At 41.0% G+C, this 24,764-nt stretch overlaps 1 protein-coding gene across 2 annotated transcripts in view; it reads left to right on the top strand.

Annotated features, from left to right (window-relative positions):
* The window catches only part of LOC120041178 (scaffold attachment factor B2-like), a 40,965-nt gene extending 20,109 nt beyond the window's left edge, over positions 1-20,856 (top strand). The window contains exons 1-10 of one of the 2 annotated variants that reach the window (XM_038986113.1): positions 6,959-7,074; positions 7,249-7,275; positions 8,447-8,779; positions 13,734-13,739; positions 14,814-14,888; positions 15,159-15,647; positions 15,833-15,901; positions 16,028-16,102; positions 18,618-18,695; positions 19,349-20,856. In XM_038986113.1, the coding sequence (XP_038842041.1) occupies positions 7,254-7,275; positions 8,447-8,779; positions 13,734-13,739; positions 14,814-14,888; positions 15,159-15,647; positions 15,833-15,901; positions 16,028-16,102; positions 18,618-18,695; positions 19,349-20,682 (2,481 nt within the window). In that variant the 5' untranslated portion in view covers positions 6,959-7,074; positions 7,249-7,253 and the 3' untranslated portion in view covers positions 20,683-20,856. Of the gene's footprint in view, positions 1-6,958; positions 7,075-7,248; positions 7,276-8,446; positions 8,780-13,733; positions 13,740-14,813; positions 14,889-15,158; positions 15,648-15,832; positions 15,902-16,027; positions 16,103-18,617; positions 18,696-19,348 lie in introns of those variants that run through there. The other variant, XM_038986112.1, reaches the window with a different exon arrangement.
* Positions 20,857-24,764: the final 3,908 nt, after the last annotated feature.

Raw genomic sequence — 24,764 nt, 5'->3', positions numbered from 1 at the left:
CAACCTACAAATTTTTTATTTTCTCCCTCAGCTCTCTTCCTCGCCTCGGCTAACCATACCCTTGCTGTATCAAGCCCCTCTGCCCGTTGTTTATCTACCTTGTCTCCACAAACCCTATTTGTTTCTTTAATCATTGATTCCAGTTTTTCTTTATTTAAACGTCCGTCAAATTCGTATTTTTTCCTCCATTTTAAACAGAATTCAATGTTCCTTTTGTCTTTCTGTTTCATATAACGATAATCTCCCGTCCATTCCGGGACCTCCTCGGAGGATTTACTACCCATGTTTAATAAATCTTGTCGCTCCTAGTAGCTATGGTATTTATCACTATCTGTATGTGTTGTTCTTACCGTTAGTTTTTACCTAATTACTTTGGTTGTTTTCCCGTTTGGAAACTTTATCTATAGCGTTGCATTTGTTGGACATTAAATCTTACCCGTACAAATATAAGCTATTTCCCCGGGGGCGTAAAGTCCCAGTTAATAACCTATTATTTTGTGTCAGAGGACTTTTAAAGTTAATATCTCGTATCTTACTCCGCTATATTAGGTTTCCCTCTCTCGTGGAACCTCTTGTCTATAGATTCGGCTCAGATTTATAGATCTTAGTTTCCCTCTCCACCTTTTTTGATACTTCTTTCAGTATTGAATAAGTGCAGTCATCTTGCCCGAACAGAACCACCCTTCCTTCTCACAAAGCCTATTTAGGTATGTCTTTTGAATTAATGGCTGTCCTATTTGCACAACACGACTGCACCCGTCAACACCTGTTTCAGTATCTCGGCTTAGTCTCGGGACTTGCCTCTCATGACTAAGATTAGTTTAAATTATGGCAGTGCACCTTGCCCCAGGTCTTTTGCGGACCTGTCTCTGTGTATCGGTCATACAAAACCCCTTGGATCTGTTTGGAATAGCAAAGGTCCTATTATTGATAAATTCTAAACATTTTAGAACATTAAATCAAGGATAACTTAAATCATTCCCCCCAGAATCGAGAATATAGGCTACTGACCTTGTCGCTGACTGGGAAAAGCAATGTTCATTGGATTCTCGTCACCACCTCTGTCGTGTACCAGTTCACCACTGGCCTGAAATAAACCCCCAAGTCAGAGGTCAGGTCTTTGTCTTACGGATCCTGGATCCGCCCGTGCACGGTTTTCAGCAGTTTCTTGGAACGACAGAGGCAGATCTTGAGATCCGACTCGAAAGACCAAATTGTTAAAGGAATTTTGATTCCTGTTTATTAACCAATTCAATTAAAACACTCTGCCCATAAATAAGAATTTGTAAGATAATTATCTGCATAAAATGGACAGATACCAGTCTTAAAATCAATCAATCAATAGCGTTTATTCTCGAGAGTACTGATCATAATACATTTTACATCAGGTTATATAATAAAGATGATGTCATAGGTTTTAATGTCCATCCTCCTCTCGGATACAATGGCAATACAGTTTGAGTTGTCATTACTGTCTGCCACCTGTTCAACTATCTACAACCAACTCAAGGTCTTTCCCCTCCCTGGGTAGAGACATCATTCTAGCCTGTCTGAAGATAAACCCATTCTTTCTAAACAAGGAACACATAACATTCAACATTTATGAGTTATAATTCTAAGTCAAAATGTATACATGTTTTAGTCATTAAACACAAAAATCCCGTAACAGAAACATACACCCCCGCCCTTCTTCTTCCCGGCTGAATGTAATAACACACTAAAATGTCTGGGCTAACAATGTAAGAAATAACACTGCAAAGTTTCCTCGGGGCTAGAAGCACGGCTGCCCTCTCTATCGGTGCCATTTTATATATTGACTACGTCCGTCCTAGCTCGCTCATTAACGTCTTAATCGAAATTACGGATTGCCTCTTATCCGCTTGTCGTCCCCTTATGCCATAGTTTGTACATCTCCAGTGTCAGTAGAAACCATATTTGTTAAAGCAAGTCAGCCATATCAGCTATGTTTTATAAAGGCAGTAAATGAGGCTGAATGAACTGTTTCACTGAATGGGGCTCAATGAGAAATAGTTAATGACAAATCACCAGTAACCTTCTAAGACGACATGGTAATATTGTCTAGATAGAGAACTGTCACGGTCGTTGTATGGAGGAGACCAAAGCACAGCGTGGTAAGCGTGCATTCTTAATTTATTAATGAAGAACAACACTGAACAAAACAACAAAACGAAACGTGAAGCTAATACGGATAATGCAGACAGGCAACTAAACATAGAATAAGAACCCACAAAATACCCAAGGGAATATGGCTACCTAAATATGGTCCCCCAATCAGAGACAACGATAAACAGCTGCCTCTGATTGAGAACCAATTCAGGCCACCATAGACATATAAACACCTAGACTTTCAAAAAACCCTAGACATACAAAAAACCCTAGACATACAAAAACTAACAAACCACCCTCGTCACCAAAATAATAAAGAAAACAAAGATATAACTAAGGTCAGGGCGTGACAAGAACGGCAGATCAGCTGTTAACAAACATGGCTAGTGGTAATTCAGACAATTAACTTGAAAAATAAAAGGTTGAAATCAAATGCAACTTTAAATATCTACTTGTAAAACATAAGATCTAGCATCACTTGTATATTTTTGTACTCAAAATAAAAAACGAAATCTATAATTTTACATTGAATTCAGTGTCAGAAAAGCCACCTATTGTAGTGAATTGCTGCTATACTGCACATCTACAGCTGGGTCAGAACATACTGGTTTGGGTTTGAGGATGAACAGGGTAAAACACTGTTGCCAGGGGCTACCACATGACACAGCATTGGGCAGAATGTCACAGTAGAAACTTGTTGAAAATTGTCATACTGAGACTAAATTTAAAGATAATTGAACAAAAAAAGTATATGGTTTCTGGTGCCTTTTTTGAAAAGTAAAGTCTTGATTAGTGCTGACATGGATACTGTCTGTAAGTGCCCAGATTGTAATGGTTTTAAATAAGATACTGTGGATTTGATAAACAGAGGGGTTGTCTTCCCTCTGGAAAGGACACTGTGACTATTACAGAAACTAAGCAATACTGCCATCCAGAGGACTAGGGAGGTATTTGACAGTGAACCGGAAATAGCAAAGCCAAATCGTAGACATTGGGTATAAAATACAATCTTTCATAGTGCATTTCAAAACAACCTTAACATTTGTCAGTTAACACTAGACTACATCTCTTACCAAAAATATACACAACAAATTAAAACCCCCAAAAATATGTCTAAATGCTATTTTTTGAATGTCGTGTGTTTGATGGAGATCGTTAATCCCATTTTTTTTTAAATTTAGAAATCCAAACGATAAAAAAAACAAAAAACATCACTGAATATCGTTAGAGCCGATGTGGACATATTTGTATGAAAGACAGAACATACAGAGCTCCATGTACGTGTAAATATATGAAATATGAATGTATATGATGAAATATCAGGTACCTTGATGATTTATATTGACCTGATTGAGATATATTCCTTTGTTATAAGTGTACCTTCGTTTTTTAGCTTCCCCTCTTGTCCATTCATTGTACTGTGGTCGGTGTGTTAGTGACAGGATAAAGACAGGAAGTTGGGCCTTCGGGGGAGGGGGAGTCCAAGCTAGACGCGGGAGTGCTATAGTCTTTTGACCTGTCACGCCCTGACCTTACAGAGCCTGTTTATTTCTCTATTTGGTCAGGGTGTGATTTGGGTGGGCATTCTATGTTCTCTATTTCTTTGGTTTTGGCCGAGTGTGGTTCCCAATCAGAGGCAGCTGTCTATCGTTGTCTCTAATTGGGAATCATACTTAGACAGCCTGTTTTGCCACCCTAGTTTGTGTTTTTGCATAGTAGCTGTGTAGCCCTGCAGAACTTTACGTTCATTTTTGAACTTTTGGTTCATTCAAAAAAAATTACGATGAACACTTTCCGCGCTTTGGTCTCATTCCGACGACGGACATAACAGAACATCCAAGCACCAAAGGACCAAGCAGCGTGGCCAGGAGGAGCAGGGATCCTGGGCCCGGGAGAGAAGTGAGTGGAGGACCTCATGGACATGGGAGGAGGTTATGGCAGGCGACAAGACCCTGCCATGGAAACAGGCGGAAGCAGCAAGGGAGGAACAGCGATGAGACCAGGAGTCACGGCAATGACAGAAGCCCGAGAGGCAACTCCAAATAAAATGGGGGGGGCACACGGGGAGATTGGGTTGAGACCTGAGCCAATTCCCCGTGCTTACCGTGGGAGCGAGTGACCGGTCAAGCACCGTGTTATGCGGTGATGCGCACTGTGTCTCCAGTGCGCATTCACAGCCCGTTGCGCTCTGTGCTAGCTCCCTGCATTTGCCGTGCTAGGTTGGGCATTCAGCCAGGACGGATTGTGCCGGCTCAGCGGTCCTGGTCTCCGGTGCTTCTCTTCGGCCCAGGATATCCTGCGCTGGCTCTGCGCACTGTCTTCGAAGCGCCTTCACAGCCCAGTGCATCCTGTGCCAGCGCCCCGCATTTGCCGGGCGAAAATAAGCATCCAGCCAGGACGGGTTGTGCCAGCTCTACGCTCGAGACCTCCAGTGCGTCTCCACGGCCCAGTGTATCCGGTGCCTGCTCCACGCACTAGGCTTCCAGTGCATCTCCCCAGTCCGGTGAGACCTGTTCTGGCTCCACGTACGAAGCCTCCAGTGATGATCCATGGCCCGGAGCCTGTAGTGATAATCCATGGCACGAAGCCTCCAGTGATGATCCATGGCCGGAGCCTGTAGTGGAGATCCATGGCAAGGAGCCTGCAGCGATGGTCCCCAGTCCAGAGCCTCCAGCGACAATCCGCAGTCCAGAGCCTCCAGCGACGATCTGCAGTCCCGAGCCTCCAGCGGTGGTTCCCAGTTCAGATGATCCACGGTCCGGTTCCACGGAAGCGGAGGGATCAGCGTGCGGAGTGGGGGCTACGTCCCGAACCGGAGCCGCCACCACCACTACCCAGACCCTCTCCTATAGAGTCATGTTTTGCGGCCGGAGTCCGCACCTTTGGGGGGGGGTACTGTCACGCCAAGACCTTAGAGAGACTTTTTACTTCTCTATTTGGTTAGGTCAGGGTGTGATTTGGGTGGTCATTCTATTTTCTCTATTTCTTTGGTTTTGGCCGAGTGTGGTTCCCAATCAGAGGCAGCTGTCTATCGTTGTCTCTGATTGTGAATCATACTTAGGCAGCCTGTTTTGCCACCCTAGTTTGTGGGATGTTGTTTTTGCATAGTAGCTGTATAGCCCTGCAGAACTTTATGTTCGGTTTTTTCCCTTTGTTGTTTTGGTGTTCATTCAATTAAAATTACGATGAACACTTTCCATGCTGCGCTTTGGTCTCATTCCGATGACGGACGTAACATGACCAGACAAACAAACAGGTCATATTATGTATTTTTCACGTCAAGTAATCTATACTTTAAGTTGATTGGATATTTTTTTTTTGTTAGATATAAGAAGAATAAACCTTTTTGTTGCACCATATCTCTGGATCTCAATGAATGTTTTGGCCGTTTGGGAACTACGAATGTGGACTGTATGCGTCCGAAACAACCCCGCTTCAGGCTTGGGAAGTGGTTCTGGTCAAGAGGAAAGGAAGACACTACAATCATCATTAATATGGAAGAAATCTTCAGATTGTTTTGGCTGGGAAGCATGCAGACGCCTCAACTCAGCCTCCCATAAACTCAGCCTTTACCCCCAGCCCTGTACCCTGCACACCCTAACCCAAATACAGCCTTTACCCCCAGCCCTGTCCCCTACACACCCTAACCCAAATACAGCCTTTACCCCCAGCCCTGTCCCCTGCACACCCTAACCCAAACTCAGCCTTTACCCCCAGCCCTGTCCCCTGCACACCCTAACCCAAACTCAGCCTTTACCCCCAGCCCTGTCCCCTGCACACCCTAACTCAAACTCAGCCTTTACACCCAGCCCTGTCCATTGCACACCCTAACCCAAACTCAGCCTTTACCCCCAGCCCTGTCCCCTGCACACCCTAACCCAAACTCAGCCTTTACCCCCAGCCCTGTACCCTGCACACCCTAACTCAAACTCAGCCTTTACCCCCAGCCCTGTCCCCTGCATACCCTAACCCAAACTCAGTCTTTACCCCCAGCCCTGTATCCTGCACACCCTAACCCAAACTCAGCCTTTACCCCCAGCCCTGTCCCCTGCACACCCTAACCCAAACTCAGCCTTTACCCCCAGCCCTGTCCATTGCACACCCTAACCCAAACTCAGCCTTTACCCCCAGCCCTGTCCCCTGCACACCCTAACTCAAACTCAGCCTTTACCCCCAGCCCTGTCCCCTGCATACCCTAACCCAAACTCAGTCTTTACCCCCAGCCCTGTATCCTGCACACCCTAACCCAAACTCAGCCTTTACCCCCAGCCCTGTCCCCTGCACACCCTAACCCAAAGTAATGACTGTAAATTACAACCAGTCAGCTACATTTATTTTGTTAGGAGGGGATGGAAAAGCATTGAGACTATTTGTCATGGAAGCAATTTCATCGGTCTTCTGATTTGAATTGAAACAGTTTTAGAACTTTAGAGATGATTAACTAAAATATGATGATAGAAGACAGCACCATGCTGTATGATAGCATAAACCCTCTAATGTTGGTCACTAGTTAACAAAGCCACAAACCCTGCCCATTTTTACATTTTACCAGACGCTCTGTAGTGAGTCATTCATTTTCATACTTTTTTAGTAATTGAAACCACAACTCTGGCATAACCCTAAACCACACTGCTAACCTTATGCCTGACCTTAAACTTAAATTAAGATCAGAAATGTACATTTTTGTTTTCATGACATTTTACGATAGGCCTATAGACAATTTAGACTTTGTGACTGGGTTTTCTAATAACCAGAGAGGCTGGGGGGAGGAGTTTACTCCATGTGCCTGTGTAAAGGTGAAGGTGAAAGTTGTGTCTCAGTATAGGCCTGAGGTGTAGATTGTTCTGTAAAAACATGTTGATATGCACATATAGTGACTATTAGAGTGGTTATGGATTTAAATCAACTATTTTGAATGTGAAGTGGAGGACGTGAAGACCAGTAAAGGTAAGAGGAGATGTCAGTATATTTCACTTTCCAAACTAGACACAACAGTCCTGTTTTAAAACAATGAGGACTGGAGAAAGAGGAAGTGATGTTTGTATCTGTGTGATTGAGCAAGAGAGAGAATTTGATGAATGGTAATGATGTAAATATGAATGTTTTCTCTTTTTATTGCAGTTAAAATGGCAGAGTCCAGAGTTCATAGTAAGTCACCATTCTATAATTAATGATGAACTTTTCTTTCATGTATCTGGGAGAACAGAACTAAACCAACTATTGTTACAGATGATTTTACCATTATCCATTAACCTTTACTGATGTTTAAATCAGAGATTTTTACTGTAAAACATCATATTTTGTTATTTCAGGGGGAATTGGCCGTGTATAGACTCATAAAGTGAATTAGTATAATAATTGAAGTGATATTTAATGTTATTAGGTTTGTTTAGTGTCTCTTGCACAATGGTAGACCTGGTTAGTATGAATGTTGAGGCTTGGACACTGGGGTAGACCTGGTTAGTATGAATGTTGAGGCTTGGACACTGGGGTAGACCTGGTTAGTATGAATGTTGAGGCTTGGACACTGGGGTAGACCTGGTTAGTATGAATGTTGAGGCTTGGACACTGGGGTAGACCTGGTTAGTATGAATGTTGAGGCTTGGACACTGGGGTAGACCTGTTTTATATGAGTATGCCCATGGATTTCCCTGGTTTATAATGTGGTGTAGGGATACACAAGGTTCATACAGGTAATGGGGCTGGATGGACGTCTATTGTCCAATCAAATCCTTTCTGGCAACAACGTTTGTGGTAGAAACAAGTGATTGTGGCTGGGTCACATGTGTTATACCACTGTAATATTAGTTTATCTATGAAATGATTAGTGTATACAGGTCAGAGGTCACAGGACTAAAACATGCTGATAACAGGGTTGGGGTGTGCAGTGAATAGCTGGATATAGGTTACTGTTGGTGACTTGGGGAATACAGGCCTAAGGAAAGTGGGTAACAGGGCTGAGATAGGAAAGTAACAGGGATGAGGTGTATTGGCAAAGGACCTGCAAAACTGATGACATGTTAGGCTAACTAGTGGCATAAGATTTGCATAGTGGCATGTCTGGGAAAGATGTGGGAACAAATGGGATAATATCATTCTAGATTGTAGTATCACATTCTTCTATGACATATATACTTTCCTTCAAATGAATCTGTCTGTCTGGGATTGTGGGGGTTGTATTTTAGAATTGACATGGTCCTGGTTGTTGTATGTCTATTGTAGTTTTTAATTCAGCTGTGTTTATAAATGTACTGAGAGGATTTGTGTTCCTGACACAGATGATGTCATTAAACATGAAATGTTCTCTCTTTCTGAACAGATCAGTTTAAACTCACCTCAGAAGACAAGGTGTGGGCTAATATAAGTGAATATGTCACCCTCCCCTTTCACCTCCCACCTGACACCAGTGCAGTTGCCACGACGATCAGGTGGTTTAAAGAGACAGAGTGTATTTACCTGTATAAGAATGGCCAGGTGACAGAGAGGAGTGACTATGAGGGCAGACTGAGTCTGATCACCCAGGAGCTGGAGAGAGGCAACGTGTCTCTGAGGCTGAGAGACTTCAGGAGGTCAGATAGAGGAGTCTACATATGTCAGGTCATCCATGGAGTACAGAAGGAGGAGGCTGCAGCGTTTTTATGGGACAGAAGATGTAAGTGTTCTTGAACTCCAGTAATGTTTCTTAACACCTAAACAACAACAATAACAACCAGTCTCTTTCCCTGTACAGAACACTTGTACTTTCTCATGTAGGTAGGAGTTCATAGTAGGAGTTACAGATGAATAGACTAGATTCATTCTGAATATCAACTATTTACAATGCATATTACCATCACTCTGAGCTTTGAGCTGGTCCTAAAGCATTAGAACCATTCCAACATTACTGTCACGTCCCTTGATTGTCATTAGTAATGAAATGTGATGAACAGTCATACCCCTCTGATGTATATCACATCACTATGGTATATGAGAGGATAATGTGACAGATGGTGATTTGAAGGTAATGATAATAACTAATGCATTCTGTTTTACATGATCATTATTCATGTCTCTCCCTCTTGGATAATGGATGATCAGCATTTGTTGAGTAATTACATATTTGTCTGTTTTGTTTGACAACCAATAACACAAGACAAAGAACAGACCAGAGTGTTAATCTGATACTATAAAAACTACAGGCCTTGTGAACAGCAGTGTGTCTTCTTCAAGGCTACATATTAAATCAGTTTCTTTACATTTATCAATACTCTCCCCAAATGTTCTCAAGGTAGGTTGGATTAAGATGTATAGATGTTCTTCAAATTATCCAGAATTTTCATATCATAGTCCTCCCACAATATATCTGCCATAGAGGTCAACATTTCACACTCCAAAATGAACATGGAATCATCTTGAATTCAGTTTGATGTCCTAGTATGAATCATTCTGTGATGCTTAGACTGTTCCAATAGTAGCACTGCTTACATCTCTTTCCCTAGATGTACATTAGTAATGAATGTGATGAACAGTCATATCAATATGATGTATGGTATTTGATTGAATAATGTAATGTGACTGAAATTGGATTGAATGTAACTGTAATAACTCATACATTTTGTTATACATTATCAATATTCATTCCTCTCCATCTTGGATAATGGATGATCAGGAGCATTACCATAAACCCCCCACAATATATCTGCCATAGAGGTCAACATTTCACACACCAAAATTAAAATAGAATCAGCTTGATGTCTTATTATGAAGCATTCAGTCTAACGGTTTTGACTTCAGGTTATTGTTTGTAGGGGTGCCAGGTAGGTTGCACCGACCAGAGAAAATATGGATTTCTCCTTTTGGTTTGGGAGGGAATGAGTCCTGTCTACTCTCTTTTCAGACAGTAAATCATCACCAGTCAGCTACATTTATTTTGTTAGGAGGGGATGGAAAAGCATTGAGACAATTTGTCATGGAAGCAATTTCACTCATTTACTCAAAGTCAGGATGGACATACATTTTTCATAAACCCTTAAAACATTGGAAATAAGTTCAAACAACAGTATTCTTTGCATGGGTTGTATTACCAACATAAATGATCACACACATAATAATATAACAAATAATGAGCTCTGATTCCTCCAGAAAAGTCCCGTACTTCAGGCCTAAAAGAGTCCAGCCCGGTAAATGAGGTCAGTGAACTCAAGTGACCTTAGTAAGGCAATGTTTGTCCATTTATAAAGTGTAGTGTGAACCCAGTCTCAATCATACAATCAAAATATCAACTCTTCTACCACACAACTATAAAGTATATCACATCTCAATAAGTCTTAAATCATCACGGTATACATCACTCTAAAACTAATGAAATACTGTACGCAAAATAGTTGTTGTCAATCGGTCAGTCAGACGATCCAATCCGCCAACAGATCTCCAGCGGAGAACAACTGAGATGTTTAGTCCAAAGGAAGCAATGAGTGGATCCGATCCTGGTTAAAACCTGTTTAGGCCAGGGGTGCCGCTAGCGGCACTCCTCCCACATTCCATTGAAAAGGCAGAGCGGCAAATTCAAAAATCTTTTTTGAAATATTTAACTTTCACACATTAACAAGTCCAATACAGCATTTGAAAGATAAACATCTTGTCAATCCATCCAACATGTCCGATTTTTTAAATGTTTTACAGAGAAAACACCACATATATTTATGTTAGGTCACCACCAAATAAAAAAAGACAGACAGACATTTTTCACAGCACAAGTAGGCTGCAGGTAGCATGCACAAGCCAACCTAACTAACCTAGAACCAACCTAAATAACCTAGAAAAAACTACCTCAGATGACAGTCCTATAACATGTTACACAATAAATCTATGTTTTGTTCAAAAAAATTGCATATTTTAGCTATAAATCAGTTTTACATTACTGCTACCATCATAGCTACAGTCAGAAATCGCACGGGAGTAGCCAGAGTAAATACAGACACCAACTACCTAATTACACATCATAAAACATTTCAGACAAATATATGGTGGATAGCTAATGAAAGACAAATATCTTGTGAATACAGACAATATTTCCGATTGTTGAAGTGTTTTACAGCGAAAACACCACATATATTTATGTTAGTTCACCACCAAATACAAAAGACAGACAGACATTTTTCACAGCAACGGTAGCATGCAAGTAGCTAACCTAACTAACCTAGAACCAACCTAGAACCAACCTAAATAACCTAGAAAAAACTCCCTCAGATGACAGTCCTATAACATGTTACACAATAAATCTATGTTTTGTTCGAAAAATGTGCATATTTTAGCTATAAATCAGTTTTACATTACTGCTACCATCATAGCCACCATCACAGCTACAGTCAGAAATCAGACACCAACGTCAACTACTAATTACACATCATAAAACATTTCAGAACAATATATGGTGGATAGCTAATGAAAGACAAATATCTTGTGAATATAGCCAATATTTCCGATTTTTGAAGTGTTTTACAGCGAAAACACAATATATCGTCATATTAGCTTACTACAATAGCTAACATCACAACAGCATTGGCTCAAGGCAAACGGTAGCATAGCACAGTTCGACAGATATATATGAAATAGCATCCCAAATTGGGTCCTTATCTTTTTGGATCTTCCATCAGAATGTTCTCCAAGGGGTCCTTTGTTCAGAACCGACTTTATTTGGATCCATAACGAACGATTTCCCTCAGAATTAGCAAGCACACTGGCCGTGCGTTGCTAACCTCTCGTTCTTGAACCAATTCTTGCGACGCATCACGTCTAAAGTCCAGAATAAATTTCAATAATATAATTAAACTATATTGAAAAAACATACTTTAGGATGATATTGTGACATGTATCAAAGAAAATCGAAGCCAGAGATCATATTCACCTTTAAAATGGTTCTTCCATGAGCCGAGTACAGTTCCTACTTCGCGCCCAGGAAATAAAAGAAAGTGCGCACGTCTCAGTCCAAGAGGTTGTGTTCAGTCCCTGATCGAGATAATCAACTGATTTCTTCTCTCACTTCCGCATGACACCCAGGCGAAGGCGTATGACGTGTTTCTACAGTCATAAGTGACATGCCCTTTTATAGACAAGCTCTTGAAGAGAGAGTTCGCTTTTGGAAATCTCACTTCCGGTTAGGAAATGGTCTGTAAAAGGAGTTCTGTTTCACTTAGAGAAATAATTCAAACGTTTTTAGAAACTAGAGACTGTTTTCTATCCAATAGTAATAATAATATGCATATTGTACGAGCAAGAATTGAGTACGAGGCCGTTTAAAAATCATACGATTTTCCCCAAAAGTGAAAATAGCACCCCCTGGTCCCCAACAGGTTTTAAACTTGCGACTAGGCTACAAAGCACACTTTTAAATACAACAAAACAAACGGAGTAAAGACGATTCAGAACTGAGGGTTGAACACATGTGGTGGCATTTTCCTGTATTACCAAATGAGGAGAGTTACAAACCACACACCAGTCAGAGTTATACTTAAACTTCCTCTTTAATAATATGAGCTTTACAATAGCCTTTTGACTTTCAACAATTCACTATCTATAATGAATTTTGAAAGTCACTACACAAAAATACAAAGATCTTTTATAGCCAAGATACACCCCTCTCAACTTACATGACGAACCACAGATCTTAGGAACTCTTCACAAAGGGACTTTTACTTGAGAAAGGAGTATCCTTTAGCCAGATTGCATTCGCTATAAATTATTGCTCAGTTTGGTCTCTAAAACGAGGTTCTAATCTCGTTCCTGGTACTTCATAGTACGAAAAACATTACCTCATCCAAGGCATAACTCAATTGTCAACTCTAGATACTCCCATCTCAAGTAAACCCCCTCTTGACCCCACTCCTGGACAAGCTCACTGAGGGGAGTGAGCCTCTAGGTCATACACTACCCCAGGATAAGCGCACAGACATTGTGGAGACAATTAATTGGTTCCCCATTAATCACGCCATCACTTCACATGGTTTAAGAATAGGTAAAGACACATTCACATATGAAGACAATGTTCCATTCTGTCCTCTTCCCTTTCTGATATTCTGCATAGCACCAGGGACATGTGAAAGACAAGCCTGACCTCTCCCCTCTCTGGGCCCCAAGTGACTGAGCCCTAGCTGAGGGAAAAGTGCAACTGCCAACACTATAGTCCAAAAGGATACATTCTAATGACAAGTTTCTCACATAAGCATATTATATAAATAAAACATCTTATTTATCTATTTTACCCAACAAATTCTGATTCATCCTCATTCGCGTCTCCATCACAACCCCACTTTTGAGCAGCTGATGCTGGCTATTTAATATGTAATTAAAGGGGAAGCGCCCTATTGGAAGGAGAAGCACTGAGACGGTTCAGACAAATTCAGGGCGTCACAAGACATTCTCAGACTGCTCACATAGTAGTGCTGCTTACATCCCTTTCCCTAGATGTACATTAGTAATGAATGTGATGAACAGTCATTCCAATATGATGTATGGTATTTCATTAAATTATGTAATGAGACAGAAATTCAATGAACAATAATAACTAATGCATTCTGTTTTACATGATCAACATTCATGACTCTCCATCTTGGATAATGGATGATCAGCAAAAAGTGAGTAATTACTTATTTGTCTGTTTTGTTTACTGACAACCAATAACACAAGACAAAGAACAGACCAGAGTGTTAATCTGATACTATAAAAACTACAGGCCTTGTGAACAGCAGTGTGTCTTCTTCAAGGCTACAAATTAAATCAGTTTCTTTACATTTATCAATACTCTCCCCAAATGTTCTCAAGGTAGGTTAGATTAAGATGTATAGATGTTCTTCAAATTATACAGAATTTTCTTATCATAGATCTCCCTCAAAATATATGCCATAGAGGTCAACATTTCACACTCCAAAATTAAAATAGAATCAAATTGAATTCAGTTTGATTTCTTATTATGAAGCATTCAGTCATTCTCAGACTGCTCACATAGTAGTGCTGTTTACATCCCTTTCCCTAGATGTACATTTGTAATGAATGTGATGAACAGTCATTCCAATATGATGTATGGTATTTCATTAAATTATGTAATGAGACAGAAATTCAATGAACAATAATAACTAATGCATTCTGTTTTACATGATCATTATTCATGACTCTCCATCTTGGATAATGGATGATCAGAACCAGATGAGTAATTACTTATTTGTCTGTTTAGTTTATTGACAACCAATAACACAAGACAAAGAACAGACCAAAGTGTTAATCTGATACTATAAAAACTACAGGCCTTGTAAACAGCAGTGTGTCTTCTTCAAGGCTACAAATTAAATCAGTTTCTTTACATTTATCAATACTCTCCCCAAATGTTCTCAAGGTAGGTTGGATTATGATGTCAGATGTTCTTCAGATTCTACTGAATGTATATTCCATAGAACCCTGCCTCCTGACACAATATCCTGTATCTGCCATAGAGCCCAAAGCTGGTTATCACTAACAATGAACATAATCATTTGATCAGAGATAGGACAATAACTAAACAACATTATTTATGAAGTTAACCAGATCTCATTGGTGCCCACAGTCCCTACATGCGGGAGGCTTGAGTGACAGGAGAAATGTGATTGGTCCTGTTTGTTCTGTATATAGTGATGTAGTCTACCACACAGAACTCACCTCTCTGTTTTACACAATAGGATCAGGTTTGTACTATTTACAACATGAGACTCGGAAGGGTAAGGTGAAGAGGGAGGCATCAGCTGGTGAGCTTGGTAAGTATGAGAGAGTCTGGAGGAGAGAGGATTGAATCAGAGAACATGAGTGATGTCATTCAGTTTTTCAGACTAATTCATTTGTAATGTATCAAATAGTCAATAGACCAGTTGATGATTGGTTCAGCTCAGATAACTGTTGACGAGGAAATAATTACTAATAATTGTACCACCTCCATCAAATGATAATGTCTTTATAGGCATACTATTGAATGAATTAATACATTACTTATTCAAACAACCTATTAAATATGTTAATTGCTCTCTCAGAGTTGAAGATGGAAAAAGAATTAAAAGAGATATTAAGACAGAAGATGATGAAACAACTAGATGATATGACCCAGGAAGTGAGAGAGAAAGAGAGACTCCTGGAGGAGAAGAACCAGATAATGGGACAGAGGGAGAAACTATTAGAAGAGAAAGAAAACCAACTGGAAGAGAAAGACAAGCAACTAAAGGATAGAGACATTCAACTAGAGGCACTGAGAAAGAACCTGCAGGACAAGAACAGCCAAGTAGAGAACTTCAGAGTCCTACTGCAGGAAAAAGACCTTCAACTAGAGGACAGCAACCACAGACTGGGAGAGAAGGACAGACTACTGGAAGTGAGAGAGAAACTACTGGAGGGAAAAGAAAATGAACTAAAAGAGAGGAGGCAGGAAGTAGAAGAGAAAGATAACCTACTAGAGGAGAGAGAGAAGCAGTTAAAGGAAAGAGACAAACAGCTGGAGGATGTCAACAATGAAAATGCTGAACTGGGTAAGATTATTCACACCATTAATACATTTAGTCTTCTGTACTTTCCTCAATTCTCAGGTTATTGTCGACTCTCCACTGAGTTGTGAATATTGTTTTACATCACTTCATACTTTCCCTCTGCATCATATTTCTGTCTAAAGTCTTTAACACAGAATTCAGATCCTAGTCCTCCTTTGTTATTTCAGCTCAACAGATATGTGATGTGAAGACTGAGGTAGAGAGACTGAGAAGAGAGATCTCAGGCCAGATGACTGGTGAGTGAGATATGTGATACTTAACATTTCAATAGAAACCCAGAACTCCCCTTCAGTAGGTCTATGTGCCTTCATGTGTCACTGAGGTAAATGTTCCCATTCTAAATGGTTGTTCTATTATTTTAGAACCTGGAGAGACGTCAGATACAGGTTCCATACTCCCAGTCAGGAGGAGACACAGCATGGAGGATCCTCCAGACAGTGAGTTATCACTATTGTCCTGTTGTCTCCTACTGTTTCTAGTCTATAGTGGACCATCCTTCACTTAGTGAGTTATCAGAATTGTCCTGTTGTCTCCTACTGTTTCTAGTCTATAGTGGACCATCCTTCACTTAGTGAGTTATCAGTATTGTCCTGTTGTCTCCTACTGTTTCTAGTCTATAGTGGACCATCCTTCACTTAGTGAGTTATCAATATTGTCCTGTTGTCTCCTACTGTTTCTAGTCTATAGTGGACCATCCTTCACTTAGTGAGTTATCAGTATTGTCCTGTTGTCTCCTACTGTTTCTAGTCTATAGTGGACCATCCCTCACTTCGTGAGTTATCAATATTGTCCTGTTGTCTCCTACTGTTTCTAGTCTATAGTGGACCATCCTTCACTTAGTGAGTTATCAGAATTGTCCTGTTGTCTCCTACTGTTTCTAGTCTATAGTGGACCATCCTTCACTTAGTGAGTTATCAGTATTGTCCTGTTGTCTCCTACTGTTTCTAGTCTATAGTGGACCATCCTTCACTTAGTGAGTTATCAATATTGTCCTGTTGTCTCCTACTGTTTCTAGTCTATAGTGGACCATCCTTCACTTAGTGAGTTATCAATATTGTCCTGTTGTCTCCTACTGTTTCTAGTCTATAGTGGATCATCCTTCACTTAGTGAGTTATCACTATTGTCCTGTTGTCTCCTACTGTTTCTAGTCTATAGTGGACCATCCTTCACTTAGTGAGTTATCACTATTGTCCTGTTGTCTCCTACTGTTTCTAGTCTATAGTGGATCATCCTTCACTTAGTGAGTTATCACTATTGTCCTGTTGTCTCCTACTGTTTCTAGTCTATAGTGGACCATCCTTCACTTAGTGAGTTATCACTATTGTCCTGTTGTCTCCTACTGTTTCTAGTCTATAGTGGACCATCCTTCACTTAGTGAGTTATCAATATTGTCCTGTTGTCTCCTACTGTTTCTAGTCTATAGTGGACCATTCTTCACTTAGTGAGTTATCAATATTGTCCTGTTGTCTCCTACTGTTTCTAGTCTATAGTGGATCATCCTTCACTTAGTGAGTTATCACTATTGTCCTGTTGTCTCCTACTGTTTCTAGTCTATAGTGGACCATCCTTCACTTAGTGAGTTATCAATATTGTCCTGTTGTCTCCTACTGTTTCTAGTCTATAGTGGACCATCCTTCACTTAGTGAGTTATCACTATTGTCCTGTTGTCTCCTACTGTTTCTAGTCTATAGTGGACCAACCTTCACTAAGTGAGTTATCACTATTGTCCTGTTGTCTCCTACTGTTTCTTGTCTATAGTGGACCATCCTTCACTTAGTGAGTTATCACTATTGTCCTGTTGTCTCCTACTGTTTCTAGTCTATAGTGGACCATCCTTCACTTTGTGAGTTATCAATATTGTCCTGTTGTCTCCTACTGTTTCTAGTCTATAGTGGACCATCCTTCACTTTGTGAGTTATCAATATTGTCCTGTTGTCTCCTACTGTTTCTAGTCTATAGTGGACCATCCTTCACTTAGTGAGTTATCACTATTGTCCTGTTGTCTCCTACTGTTTCTAGTCTATAGTGGACCATCCTTCACTAAGTGAGTTATCACTATTGTCCTGTTGTCTCCTACTGTTTCTTGTCTATAGTGGACCATCCTTCACTTAGTGAGTTATCACTATTGTCCTGTTGTCTCCTACTGTTTCTAGTCTATAGTGGACCATCCTTCACTTTGTGAGTTATCAATATTGTCCTGTTGTCTCCTACTGTTTCTAGTCTATAGTGGACCATCCTTCACTTAGTGAGTTATACATGTTGTCCTGTTGTCTCCTACTGTTTCTAGTCTATAGTGGACCATCCTTCACTTTGTGAGTTATCAATATTGTCCTGTTGTCTCCTACTGTTTCTAGTCTATAGTGGACCATCCTTCACTTTGTGAGTTATCAATATTGTCCTGTTGTCTCCTACTGTTTCTAGTCTATAGTGGACCATCCTTCACTTTGTGAGTTATCAATATTGTCCTGTTGTCTCCTACTGTTTCTAGTCTATAGTGGACCATCCTTCACTTTGTGAGTTATCAATATTGTCCTGTTGTCTCCTACTGTTTCTAGTCTATAGTGGACCATCCTTCACTTAGTGAGTTATCAATATTGTCCTGTTGTCTCCTACTGTTTCTAGTCTATAGTGGACCATCCTTCACTTAGTGAGTTATCAATATTGTCCTGTTGTCTCCTACTGTGTCTAGTCTATAGTGGACCATCCTTCACTTTGTGAGTTATCAATATTGTCCTGTTGTCTCCTACTGTTTCTAGTCTATAGTGGACCATCCTTCACTTAGTAAGTTATATATGTTGTCTCGAACTGTCATCAATCTTGATATTCTCTATTTTCTCCAATAATCTATATTTCACTCTGATGTGTAATGTATTTGTAGTTTGTTTATACTATGTTTTAAATGTGTCTCTGATGAGTCAGTATGTTGACCAGTTCTCTATGTTGTGTTACAGTGGGAGGAGAGACCTCAGATACAGACCCCACACTTCCACTGAGGAGGACAAACAGCATGGGGTTACTTCCTCCATCTAGTGAGTTATGGATGTAGATTATATTATATTTGACACTGTTGTACATCCTCCAGATAGTGAGTTATGGATGTAGATTATATTATATTTGACTCTGTTGTACATCCTCCAGATAGTGAGTTATGGATGTAGATTATATTATATTTGACTCTGTTGTACATCCTCCAGATAGTGAGTTATGGATGTAGATTATATTATATTTGATTCTGTTGTACATCCTCCAGATAGTGAGTTATGGATGTAGATTATATTATATTTGACTCTGTTGTACATCCTCCAGATAGTGAGTTATGGATGTAGATTATATTATATTTGACTCTGTTGTACATCCTCCAGATAGTGAGTTATGGATGTAGATTCTATTATATTTGACTCTGTTGTACATCCTCCAGATAGTGAGTTATGGATGTAGATTATATTATATTTGACTCTGTTGTACATCCTCCAGATAGTGAGTTATGGATGTAGATTATATTATATTTGACTCTGTTGTACATCCTCCAGATAGTGAGTTATGGATGTAGATTATATTATATTTGACTCTGTTGTACATCCTCCAGATAGTGAGTTATGGATGTAGATTATATTATATTTGACTCTGTTGTACATCCTCCAGAGAGTCAGAGTGTTGATCAGTGCTGTGTGTTGTGTTGCAGTGGGAGGAGAGAGCAGCAGTCCAGACTCCCCAGGTTCTCCCAGTGTGTCTGAGCTGAGACTGGTGCTGCTGGGGAGGACTGGGGCTGGGAGGAGTGCAGCAGGAAACACCATCCTGGGCAGAGAGGAGTTTGGGGCCCAGGCCAGCCCCTCTGCAGTGACCCAGAGGTGTAAGAGGAGAGAGGGGGACGTGTGTGGGAGACGGCTGGTGCTGGTGGACACTCCAGACTGGTTCTGTCCTGGACTCTCTCTGGAGGAGATAAGACAGGATGTGGGGCTCTGTGTCCGTCTGTCTGCCCCAGGACCCCACGCCTTCCTCCTGGTCATACCAGTGGAGCCTTCTAAGGGGGAGGAGAGAGGGGTGCTGGAGAGAACAGAGGATATGTTTGGGGAGGGTTGTTGGGAACACACTGTGATTCTATTCACTCATGATGATGTCCTGAAAGAGCAGAGCATTGAGGAGTTTCTCCAAGCAGGAAGTCAGGACCTCCAGCAGCTTGTAGAGAAAAGTGGGAACAGGTACCACGTCCTCAACATTAAGGACAGGGCCCATGGCACTCAGGTATCAGAGCTGCTGGAGCAGGTAGAGGAGATGGTGGCAGGAAACAGAGAGAGATTCTACAGCAGTCAGACCTACCAGGAGGCAGAGGACCAGGTTAGAGAGATGGAGGGAAAGATCCAGAGAGAGAGAGGAGAGAGGAAACAGAGGGAGGAGAGAGACTTGAGAGAGAGGCTTCAGAAGGAGTTGCAGGATTCTATGAAGGAGAAAGATGGAGAAATCCAGAAACTCAAGAGAAATATCAGAATTCTCAGAGAACGAATAACAGAACTGGAGAGACAGGTGAAAGAAGAGAGGGATGAGGAGAAGAAAATAGAGCTGGAGAAGGAGCTGAAGAGGGAGTCTGATAGGAGGGAGGAGATGGAGAGAAAGATGGAGAGATTTAGAGAGAAGACAGAGAATGAGAGGAGGGAGATGGAGGAGAGACACAGACAGGAGATAGAGGAGATGATGGAGAACTATGAAGGAGAGGCCAGAGTTGAAGCAGAGAGAAACCTGATGAAGATAGTCCTACCTGAGTTACAGAGGAACATCATGATCTCACAGACAAAGATGCTGAGAGAGTTCAGCAGACAGATGAAAGAGAAGAATAGACAGATGGAGGAGAAAGGTGGAGAGGTGGAGAGACTGAGACAGAACTTGAAAGAGGTCAGTGAAGCTCATTCAGTGTTGGAGGGGAGACTGCTGCAAGAGGGGAGAGGTCAGAGGGCACTGATAGGGTTGTTGGGCTGGGTCAGGAGAAACTCATCAAGTTGGCTTCTCCACAATCTGACATGATTCACCATCACCGTCTATGTGTAGAACCAGACCAGGTCTACTGTCCACTGTACCGTGGTGAGTGACCATGGATCATGGTGATCATGGGGAAAACAGGTCAGAATAATGTCTGGTCCAGTCTACAGTGTCTAGAGAAGGAGGGGAGGGAGGTCTGTAAAGATCTTGATGAGACGTTTAGAATGGAGAGGGTTGTGGGGGGTCAGGAGGTCAGTGGGCGGAGTCAGAGACTGAGAACTCTAAAGATCTGAGTGAGACTTTTACTCAGTGTTTGAGGAGGTCTACTATTGAACAGAGAGAACCATGCTGTATCTGAGTGAGACTTTTACTCAGTGTTTGAGGAGGTCTACTATTGAACAGAGAGAACCATGCTGTATCTGAGTGAGACTTTTACTCAGTGTTTGAGGAGGTCTACTATTGAACAGAGAGAACCATGCTGTATCTGAGTGAGACTTTTACTCAGTGTTTGAGGAGGTCTACTATTGAACAGAGAGAACCATGCTGTATCTGAGTGAGACTTTTACTCAGTGTTTGAGGAGGTCTACTATTGAACAGAGAGAACCATTCTGTATCTGAGTGAGACTTTTACTCAGTGTTTGAGGAGGTCTACTATTGAACAGAGAGAACCATGCTGTATCTGAGTGAGACTTTTACTCAGTGTTTGAGGAGGTCTACTATTGAACAGAGAGAACCATGCTGTATCTGAGTGAGACTTTTACTCAGTGTTTGAGGAGGTCTACTATTGAACAGAGAGAACCATGCTGTATCTGAGTGAGACTTTTACTCAGTGTTTGAGGAGGTCTACTATTGAACAGAGAGAACCATGCTGTATCTGAGTGAGACTTTTACTCAGTGTTTGAGGAGGTCTACTATTGAACAGAGAGAACCATGCTGTATCTGAGTGAGACTTTTACTCAGTGTTTGAGGAGGTCTACTATTGAACAGAGAGAACCATGCTGTATCTGAGTGAGACTTTTACTCAGTGTTTGAGGAGGTCTACTATTGAACAGAGAGAACCATGCTGTATCTGAGTGAGACTTTTACTCAGTGTTTGAGGAGGTCTACTATTGAACAGAGAGAACCATGCTGTATTTACCATACACTACTTCCTGTTCTTAATCAATCAAATTGTTTCATGTTGAAACTTTAAATATACACTGAGTGGACAAAACATTAAGAACACCTTCCTAATATTGAGTTACAATCCATCCCAATTGAACTCTGATACCACATGACACTGATATTGTTGAAATAAAGAAATGGAACTTTGTAAGACATCAGTGTTTGGACATTGTTTGTCTTGGATGATTCTCTATAGTACAGAGCTGAGCTGTCAACACTGAGCTGTCAACACATCTGTCACCACTGAGCTGTCAACACTGAGCTGTCTACAATGAGCTGTCTACACTGAGCTGTCAACACTGAGCTGTCACCACTGAGCTGTCAACACTGAGCTATCAACACTGAGCTGTCAACACTGAGCTGTCACCACTGAGCTGTCAACACTGAGCTATCAACACTGAGCTATCAACAGTGAGCTGTCAACACTGAGCTGTCAACACTGAGCTGTCACCACTGAGCTGTCAACACTGAGCTATCAACACTGAGCTGTCAACACTGAGCTGTCACCACTGAGCTGTCAACACTGAGCTATCAACACTGAGCTATCAACAGTGAGCTGTCAACACTGAGCTGTCAACACTGAGCTGTCAACACTGAGCTGGTCTCTCTCTTTACCTGATACTAACTACTACTACTACCACTACTACCGCTACTACTACCGCTACTACTACTACTACCGCTACTACTACTGCTACTGCTGCTACTACTACTACTGCTACTACTACTACTACCGCTACTACTACTACTACCGCTACTACTACTACTACCGCTACTATTACTACTACTACTACCGCTACTATTACTACTACTACTACCGCTACTACTACTACTGCTACTACTACTACTACCGCTACTACTACTACTACTACTACTACTGCTGCTACTAGTACTACTACTACTACTACTACTACTACTACTACTACTACTACTACTACTACTACTGCTGCTACTACTAGTACTAAAACTTCTGGACAGCAGTTTGAGAAGACCAGATGAAGTGATGGAGCATCAGTCTGAAGGCAGATGTCCATATGACTGATAGGTGAGTAATTAAATAGACATACAGTAACCTTCTCTGACCACCAGATGTCTCTGTTACACCACCAGAGGATCAGGAGGAACCACGAGGACTATAGGAGTAGCAGTTGTCCATTCAACTCCTGACTCCGATACTTGATTCCAACTCTTTAGATTTGATATCCAAACAGACACACAGAGAAATATCAGTATTATGTTGCTTGTTTTACTATACAGAAAGTGTTTTGTTGCTTTGTATCACACATGGTATATGTTACTTCTACAATATAGTATTAAATCAGTATTACTAAATACCATATCAGTGGTTCTGTTGTTCAGTAGTAAGCTCACTTTGGATTACATTTTCTGTCCCCAAAAATACCTTGATACTCACAATATAGTGTGAATAACGTAACTTTTCATTTACGATGTATGTAAGATGTCCCCTTTTAAATGTTCTGGTTATTTAGTGGAGCTTTGTCCTTTGAGAGGGCTGTTTATACATTAGAAACTGTATTTATTTAATTCACATATTGACGTCATAAGTCAATGGTGCCACCTAACAATGATTTTAAAAGGCAGGATAATGATGATTTAAATAGTTTACCTTTCCACATCTGTCTACACTTGTAAGATATCCAGACACAAAGCATGTCTGACTACCTCAGGAGGTGTTCAGGAAAATCACAATCACATCATAATGTGTCTTTTAATCATTTAGCCCAGTGGTTCCCAAACTTTGTATCGTCCCGTACCCCTTCAAACACTCAACCTCCAGGGGTCTGCACTGCTATGCTCTCTACTCCACCATGCACCTTCCCTACCCTGCACACACACACACACACACACACACAACTCCTGAATACTCCAAACACAGCTAAAACACAACTCCTGAAATCTCCAAACACACACACCACTAAAACATAAGTGATGGAGATGAGGGAGGTGAAGGAGAAGGAGAAAATGAGTTAGAAGGTGTTCAAGGTGAGGGGTGATGAGAAGGAAAGGTTGCTGATGGAGGAGGTGAGTGGAGAGGAGAGGAGGCTGGCGAGAGGTGAGGCGATAGGATTGCCTGTAAATAGACAGAAACAACCACACATAAAGTTTATAACTATCAAGTAGTTCAAATGTAGTCCGATACAAACATCAAATATATTATTATTAAGTGTTGTCATGCTAGTGACCTGTACATCCTCCACAGACAACCACAACACATACAGTGTTGTGGACTCCCTAATGTCATGGTCCTCCAATGACCCATTAATGGTGCTCTTCAGGGTTGTGAAGCCCGCTGCTGCATGGAGGGTAAAAACCTCACTCCAGGCATCATCCTCCCCCACAAACTCAAACAACATCTATATAACAAAAGACCAACATTAACAATTGTAATTCAGCCTGAAATGTACATTAATAGTAGTGAGTTTATCAACAAGTAAATTAATGATTTACCTGAATGGATTCAGAGAGCAGGAATCTCCTAATCCGCTCCATCCTGGTATTTGATCTTAAAGGGCCCTCCATCAGGCTGCTCTGGATATGAGACCCCCCTCTGTCTTCTCTCCTCTATTGACTACAATATGCATTACTGTCAGTGTTAAGTTATGAATATATTTATACCACAGCATTGTTGAATTCTAGAATGGGAATTAAAACCAGTTCAGAAAGAAAACAGCACGTAGAAATACGGTTAACCATTTATTTAGTAATGAATAATGCCTTGGTGATATAGGCTCTGCTCATTCAGGGTAGCTCACTGCCCAAGCAAAGTGAAAGGGACCAAGGTCTCATACCTTTTAAAGGGTTAATAAATGGTGTTATGATAAACTGTAAGGTCTCCTCTTCTAGGAGACCTCTGTGTATGTATTAACACCTGTTCCGAGTGTTGTGCCCTTCAGACACTATCAGAAGGTAGAAACCAGTCTACGTTCATACTCCTCCTGTCTGGA

Source organism: Salvelinus namaycush, unplaced genomic scaffold (genome assembly GCF_016432855.1).
Source record: "Salvelinus namaycush isolate Seneca unplaced genomic scaffold, SaNama_1.0 Scaffold410, whole genome shotgun sequence".
Taxonomy (NCBI): Eukaryota; Metazoa; Chordata; class Actinopteri; order Salmoniformes; family Salmonidae; genus Salvelinus; species Salvelinus namaycush.
This window is presented reverse-complemented; position numbering and strand designations above follow the sequence as displayed.